Source organism: Xenia sp. Carnegie-2017, unplaced genomic scaffold (assembly GCF_021976095.1).
Source record: "Xenia sp. Carnegie-2017 unplaced genomic scaffold, XeniaSp_v1 HiC_scaffold_16, whole genome shotgun sequence".
NCBI lineage: Eukaryota > Metazoa > Cnidaria > Anthozoa > Malacalcyonacea > Xeniidae > Xenia > Xenia sp. Carnegie-2017.
In genome coordinates, this window is record NW_025813469.1 from 370,460 (window position 1) to 378,738 (window position 8,279).

Genomic DNA, 8,279 nt, shown 5'->3' on the forward strand with positions numbered 1-8,279 from the left:
AAATTATGCTTCCAACTAAACGGCAGAGTCTTTATGAGTTAGCAGTCACCATGACATTAGTTTATGGATGACACATGCAAAGGTAATACCTATCAATAACGAAAACAAAATGACGCTACATACGTAAGGGATTTCCCCTTACCCAAAAAATGACCTCACAATGACGGCAACATTAAAAGTGAAATTCATTCGACAACATCACATCAGGAGAAATTTCAAGGCGTTTGAAACAGATTTTTGTCTCCTTCTTTCTAAGAAATGGTGCCTAGAATGTAATTTTAAAGATGTGATTATAATTGATGGGTTTTTTGATGGTTAACGGTGACTGTTTGAGCAGGCAAAATCTATATGTTGTAATTATGGAGAACGATCAATTTTTTATCTTACTCAAAGATACATTTGCTACAAAACAGAAAAAATACTATGAAAGTTCTTATCCTTCAAAGGCAGATGTGAAACCTTTCTTAAAAGGTGAAATAGTATGTGAAAAATCATCAACTACGGTTGATACCTCCAAAGGTACTTTGAGACTCCATCCTTGTGATAAACCAAACTATTATCTTGAATGTGCAATTAGCCATATTGGTCCACTTACTAAGGAGGAAGCAAAACTGTTACTTTCTTTTACATCAAACGATGCAAGGTACAAGTATTACTCCAGTAAATCTTTAAACGATGCAAATGCAATGAATGTTGGAAGTAAGGTTTTTGTGAAAGTTCGATCACCCACTGGTGGTGGTATGCAGGAATTACGAGGAGTAATAAGGTATAAAGGAACATTTCCTGGTGAGATTGGTACAATGTTTGGGGTAGAGTTAGAGGTAAGCTCAACTGTTTTGAAAACATACCAAATTGATACCTTTCTTCTTTTTTAAATTTAATTTTTTTCCAATTTCAGGATGGAAAAGGACGGGGAACAACACATGGGGACTTTAAAGGAAGAAAATATTTTCATTGTCAGACTGATTGTGGATTGTTTGTATCATTGGATAAACTAACATTGCGTAAAGAAGAAGAAGGTTTGACAAACTGGGTGCAAAATGTAGGTGCAAACTTGGTGCACGGCGTGAAGAACAAATTATTTCCTGAAAAAAATGTATCAAATCATGAAAAAAATGTGTCAAATCATGAAAAAAATGTATTAAATCATGAAAAAAATGTGTCAAATCATCAAGTAAATGACAGAGTTTGGGTTTATATTGAAGATAAACCAAATTGTGGTACAATAAGGTACATTGGTAGGGTTCCTGGTGAAGACAGGATTTCTGCTGGTGTTCAATTGGTAATAAAAATGAACATTATTTCCTAGTTTATTGTTGAGATATGGTTTGATCATATTGTTTTGTACATTTTCTAAATAGGATCATTCTTTTGGAATGGGAAATGGTGAATATAATGGTCAACAATTGTTTACATGTGACAACAACCATGCTCATTTTACACCACTGAACAATATAATATCAAAAGAACAATTTCAAGAAATGTATGGAGTGAAAGATTCTTTAAAACACCAAAAAAGTTAGTAACTCTTAATTTTTCTTATTTTAACTATGGCATTTTTTAAATTTTTTCAATCAATATATATACTCTATGTCAATTTAGCTGTTTGTGAAACAACAGATGATATTTTAAAAATGGAGTCAGATTTTGCGGGAGAATCTACTGAGGATGTGTACAATCATCAAAAAGAAATTTTGAGGCAAATAAAAAATGAAGCAAAAAAAGAATCAAGCAATGAAGAAGCATCAGTGGAAGAATTACAACAATCTCAATCTAATCATGTTTCAAACAATGTAAACTATGAGAACGCATACCAAGTCCCAGAAGGTAATCTGGATTATCTAGATTATCTAGATTATGCTGCTGATGAAATCCACTCCATCTTGTAAATAAAATGATCAGCTCCATTTTTCATTGTAGTACTTACATTCAAGAACTTTCAATATTATATTTACTACAGGAATAGCTAGTGTTCCATTACAAAGTACATTTGAAATTGGTACAATGGTGGAAGTTTTGAGCAGTCATGCAAAACCAAAATATGGAATTATTCGATGGCTAGATTTGTTCCAAATACTGAAAAAAAGGTTGCAGGATTGGAACTTGTAAGTTTTTACTCATATAAAATCACAAAATATTTTATATTTGGTTGTGCTATGTAAATTTTTCATCATTAGTATTATTTATTTCTTTAGAAATATGTTGTTTTCACAGTCAGTAAACACCTAAAAATTGACCACTTAGCACAATCAAACTTGTGGGTTGTCTTTGCATTGATCACCTTTTTTTTTATTATTAGGATGAAGACGTGGATGCTGGATCAGATGGAACTTTTCAGGGCAAAAGATATTTCACGTGTAAGAATGGGCGAGCTTTGTTTGTTCATCTTCATAATTGTCAGCTTGATTCAAGATTCCTGGAGAAGCCTATTAAAAACCCAGCCAACAGGCGATTGACAGGAACAGGTAAATTTCTTCATGAATAGAAGATGTTCAGAGAAGGAGTATTGTAAGTTTAATACATGGTATCTCAAGTGAAATTTTATATTTCCATATAGACATAGTTTACAATTATTACAATACTATGCTTACTTTAAATAAGAAATGTGATGAGGAAGAGTTTGAACAAAAGAAGATCAAACTCTTCATACTTGATGTGATGATACACAAAAGCAGTTGTAAAAACATATTTGTTGACTTTTCATTTGCAGAGTTTGGTGGTTACGATTCACCAATAATACCAGAAGATGAATTCATTCCACCACCAGAAACAATCAATATTTATGTTAAAGAAAGAGTCAGAGGCATTCAAGGACACCATAATTCATGTTACCTTGATGCAACTTTATTTGCTGCGTTTTCATTTTCTTCCGTTCTTGATTTTATATTACTACGACCAAAAGACGAGAATGATATAAAAGATTATGAGAGAGTACAAACAGTTCTAAGAAATCATATTGTGTATCCTCTAAGAACGTAAGTCGTTACAACGATATTTCGTGGAAAGTTTTCTTTACCAACGTATGCAATGTGAAATTAACATTGACCATACATGTATATTTGTTGCAGAAATGGATTTGTTCGTGCTGATCGCGTTATGGAACTTAGACAACTCTTGGATCGTTTAGGAACTGTGGCAGGATTAATGGGAGAGGAAAAGGGTAACAATGGATAGTTTAAAATTATATATTGATTCATCTTGATTTTATTGTTTTTTTATTCAACAATAGACCCTGAAGAATTTTTAAGCACTCTTTTGAATCAAGTGTTGAAATCAGAACCTTTGCTGAAAATCAAGTAAGATCTAAAGATCCTTGTGATGAACATATAAACATGACATTACGTATTGAAAGGATATTTTGTTAAAGATAACGTATACTACGTTAAAAGATAGTTATTTTACACTAATGTTCATGATGATCCTTATTTACGAAGAATAAAGACAATCTTCTCTTTGATGTTTTTAAGATTTGGAAGTGAAATACGACATGAATATATTTATCAAGTTTTGGCAGATAAAGATGTTGAACGCGTTTTACCTTCAGTTGAAGAACTTCTCAAAAAATCTTTTCATCAATCTGGTTTGAAACTGACCGAGGTATAAATACTATTTATGTTATGTTTTCACATAAACTCGTTATAATAACGTCGGCAATCTCTTCAAGTTTCCCTAAAATATTTTTCATTTTTTATTTTATTTGTGTAGATACCGTCATGTTTAATCGTACAAATGCCTCGTTTTGGTAAACAATTCAAGATGTACGACCGTATTTTACCATCGTTGACCATCAACATTGGCGAGTTAGTAGAAAATTGTAAGAAATGGTTAAACTTTTTCACTGTTAACCTATATTTTGATGCAACTATTTACTTTAATGTAGGGTATTTTTCATTGTATATCTTAGTAGTATAGGAATGAATTTTCAACATCAGATAACTATAAAATTCGGATTATTGGGCTATTAACGACTTGTGTTTCAACTGATTAAGACATTATGTACGGAATGAAGATTTAACACTAGTGATGAAGACAACAATCAGCGATGTTTTAACACCAAATAGCTCATCCTAATTGTAAGGACACAATTCACAGGTTCTAAGTGCCTTGTTTTTTTTCTCAATTCATTTTTCTTTGGTTTCCTGATTGTAACACAGCTGGCAATTTGACTTTGATTAAATCAATGCTATCATGAACCTAAGTACAATAGTACACATTGTTAATGTGATTTTTTTAATACTCTAGCTCCTCAAGACTGCGCTGTCTGTGGTGTATTAGCAAGATTTCATTGCTCTGAGTGTTTTACAGTAAATGGTAGTGATCAAGACTCTTCAGGAAACTTTTGTAACGATTGTAACATACGTGTACATTCTCATATCAAACGAAAAGAACACAAGCGTCAACCTTTGGTTGTACCTCGTGAAATTTCACCTAGTTACGCAAATAAAGCCATAGAACATCGTGAAATGGAATTATTTGCTGTGATCTGTATCAACACAAGTCACTATGTAACGTTTGTTAAATGCGATGAGCCTAATGGTGTAGTTAGATGGTGTTTCTTTGACAGCATGGCCGACAGGATTGGTAAGGATGTGTATTAAATAAATGAGATTTTGCAAGTTACTTAAACGGTTGAAAGATGTAAACAGAAGATTTTTTAGTGATAAAGGGAGAAAATGCTGAAGTCATTGAAATCTATAGAAAATTGGTTGTTCTAAAGTCAGTTGACTGTCTTTATAATAGCTATATTTTTTATGATTTTAGGTACAAAAGAAGGTTATAATGTTCCATCTGTAACAGAATGTCCCGAAATAACAGAATGGTTGTCTTCAGAAAAGAAAAATCGAGATCGCATCATTAACACTTCTGACAAGGAAATGCCTGACAGAGTACGTAGGATCTTAAGTGATGCATACGTTTGTTTGTATCAAAGCAAAGAGATAGCAATGTACAAATGAGGATAAAGCAAAGAAAGCTAAATGGTTCATAGTTTTTCAAAAATGACACTTATACAGTGATTTCTTGCCTTTATTTTTGTTCTGTTAATTTTTTCACGGCTTCAATAAGTCCATGTTTTTGTTTTAACATTTATGGGCGTTTTAAACGTTTCTTCTTCTTTGAGTTTGTTTTTAACTAGCACTTTAACTTGATTGTCATTATATTTATTAAAGCCAATACTGTGTTCACGTTCAGGTGATGGAACAAGAGATTTTTGTGATATCTTATGGTGGACTATACAATACAATGCTATATCTATTTATCCTTAATAGTACATATTATTCCACACAAGTACATTCATGGACATACGTATCATTTTTTGCTGGGGGTGAAATCCCAAATGAGACCTACTCGTTGCCTTTACAAAAACTGAACCTTAGCAAAACCAAACATAGTTTTTAGTCATGAACCTCAAGCGATGTTAAATATCGCGTTTTGCTAAAGTAATTCTTGTGTAAATCAAATTTCTTTTTATAAAATCAAATTTCTTCGTATAAATTAATTGTTATTGAGAACGGGACTATCATTCCTGTACTGTTCAAACCACCCGGCTCCGCTGCCTCCGAGGGCAATGCGAATCTATTTCATCTGGTTGCTAATATAATCACGAAAAATGATCGAAAAATGAGGTGCAGTAGTCGTAAAGACAACTTTTAATGTCCTTGTTGATACCGTTACAAAGATTCATAGAGAAAGAAGTCAGGAAAAACAGGATTGAACATGACCACGGTACGATATGACACGTGATCATATTTATGTAACACGTGATCGTATTTATATAACACGTGGTCATATTTATATAACACATGATCATATTTATATAACACGTGATCATATTTATATAACTTTTTCCGATCCTTTCCGCGTCATGTTACTAAAAGATTTCATCCTGTCAATGCTCTTTATCGTAAGTATTGTGTAAAATATTTTATTATTTGCTGAATTAATACAATTTATAGCATAACAGTGGGTTTGACATATCAAATACTCCACTATTTATTGTGAAGCTATTGTGAAAAGATGTTCATGAAATGATCAATGAATGACAACCGTCATAATGGCAACACGACTGCAGGTCAACACATAACATGGCGATTTTATTTTGTCGTTGAATTGTTTAAGGTAGTTGTTTTGATTGAACCTATTCCTGTTGTATAATTGTTTTGACAGGTTTTCAAATTTCAACATTGTACATTTGTGTCTGTAGTGGCGAGATCATTGGATGCAAGGAATCTATTTCATGCGTTCACCATTGAAAGTTAATAAAGGTAAGGTGTACATTCCACTAATCCATTCCAATACATTCGCTATATTTTTATATGAAATAGATTTTCCTCCTTCATAATATTCATTTCACAACGTTTATGTTTTAGAGCCAGAAACTGCGACCAGACGTATAATTAAACAGGTATTCATTTCTCAAATGTCCCTTGATGCAATTCAAGAAAGATTTGATAATTAAATAGCTTTTATTAGATCGCGCTAGCAAATGGTTTTAAAGAAAAAGTTTGTGTTCTTGCTAAAACCGCTTATCAGTTAAACGATAACGAAATTCCAGAAAAGGTAGTGTTTTTGAAGCGCAAATTGATGTAAAATGACAATGGTGATTGGTTTACATACATATATTGAAAATGACTTAAATTTTCCAATTCAATGACTTAAATTTTCCAATTCAATTTTACAATTTTTCTGTTTTATATACGCTTAGGTACGTAATAAATGGACGGCTGTCTCTATGCGATCAAAAGAATTCCTTTGAATCCAAAAAGTGTACTGTTCAATCACAAAATTACTCGAGAAGTGAAGTTACTTTCTAGATTGAATCATGAAAATATTGTAAGGTAAAAAAAATTTACTATCCAAAATGAATCAAAATTTTATAACTTAAGGGTTGAAAGCGAGGTTTAATTTAGACGATACAAATTAGTTGGTTTATTAAATGTTATCTTTGTAGAAACTATTATAAAAAGGTAGATAATCCCTTTTTCCATGATTAATTCTCAATTAATTTGTGAGAGAGCGAGCTCTGAAATTTGTGTTTGCACATGCGCTTAGCAAATTTTCAATCATACATTTTTGGCATGCATTTTGTCTTCTTGAGCTTGTTTTGACAAATGCATATCAAACTCATCTACACTTTGTTACGCCACTCGTAATATCCGTGACGATGTTAGAGATGTTTTTATTTCTCTCGATATTTTTGTGTCTGCATATTTTGTACATAAACAATGCTTTAATATATTTATGACAGATATTATAATTCGTGGATTGAGGTAGAAGAAATATCTGAAAATGAAACTTCCAACAGTGAAACAAAATCAAGCATGACAGAGGAGAAACAACGACGCCAGGTTAAAGATAGCTTGATGAAATTGAACGTAGTTGAAGCACATAGCGTACGCTCGAGAGTCTTGGATAAGGACTCGTGGACCAATGAAAACACGAATGATTCCAAGCATGTTGACGACTATAAAAGCTCGTGTGAGGACGAGGTTACAATACAAACACAATCCACAAATAACAACGAGTCTACCGAAGATATTTTCAAAAGAAACATCGATGAATCCACATATACAGTTTGGAAGCTCGTTGTCTCACGTGGTATATAGTCGTGGGAACTGTTAATGATGTTACTGAAGATATGTAAAAATAATTACCGGAATCTTGCCTTTAGGACGAGAAATCTGATTTCGAATGTGAACAGGAAGCAATCACCACAAGAGATTTTAACGTTGATCGAAAGTGTACTCTACAATCTTTGTATATGTAGATGGCACATTGTAAGAAGAGTACTCTAAGAAATGTTATCAACGAGAGATAGTACAAGGACGAAAAGAAAATGTGTCGGCTTCTCCGTGAGATTGTAGAAGGATCAGTTCACGTTCATTCACAGGTAAATTCAATAATTGGCATGAAAATGCGTGAAAATGCATGATTTATAGTGGGTAAACAATAAAACTCTAATGCATAAAAATGCATTAACTTTGGTATAAAAATGGGTGAAAATGCATGAACTATAGTCTTTGGCATGAAAATGTGTGAAATGCAAGACTTAGTTTTAGATGGTGATGTCAATATCACAAAGACTATAGTCTTTGCATTTTTACCTTTATCAAAGACTATAGTCTTTGCATTTTTACACACTCAAAAGACTATAGTTGTTGCATTTTTACACACTTTTACGCAAAAGATTATAGTCTTTGCATTTTTACACACTTTTAAGCAAAAGACTATAGTCTTTGCATTTTTACAAACTTTTACACAAAAGACTATAACCTTGCATT

At 32.4% G+C, this 8,279-nt stretch overlaps 1 protein-coding gene and 1 long non-coding RNA gene across 2 annotated transcripts in view; both read left to right on the plus strand.

Annotated features, from left to right (window-relative positions):
- The first annotated feature begins 170 nt into the window (after nucleotides 1-170).
- LOC124436831 (ubiquitin carboxyl-terminal hydrolase CYLD-like) lies at nucleotides 171-5,493 on the plus strand. The gene is given in 14 exon segments (XM_046986804.1): nucleotides 171-821; nucleotides 899-1,282; nucleotides 1,362-1,518; nucleotides 1,603-1,827; nucleotides 1,961-2,062; nucleotides 2,065-2,105; nucleotides 2,300-2,465; nucleotides 2,711-2,975; nucleotides 3,069-3,160; nucleotides 3,230-3,296; nucleotides 3,468-3,597; nucleotides 3,706-3,814; nucleotides 4,243-4,581; nucleotides 4,762-5,493. Coding segments are annotated over 14 exon segments (2,793 nt in total). The 5' UTR covers nucleotides 171-299; the 3' UTR covers nucleotides 4,956-5,493.
- Nucleotides 5,494-6,418: 925 nt separating this feature from the next.
- LOC124436837 overlaps nucleotides 6,419-8,279 on the plus strand; it is a 3,569-nt gene continuing 1,708 nt past the window's right edge. The window contains exons 1-2 of the long non-coding RNA XR_006945506.1: nucleotides 6,419-6,836; nucleotides 7,247-7,888. This is a non-coding gene — a long non-coding RNA (uncharacterized LOC124436837). The remainder of the gene's footprint in view (nucleotides 6,837-7,246; nucleotides 7,889-8,279) is intronic.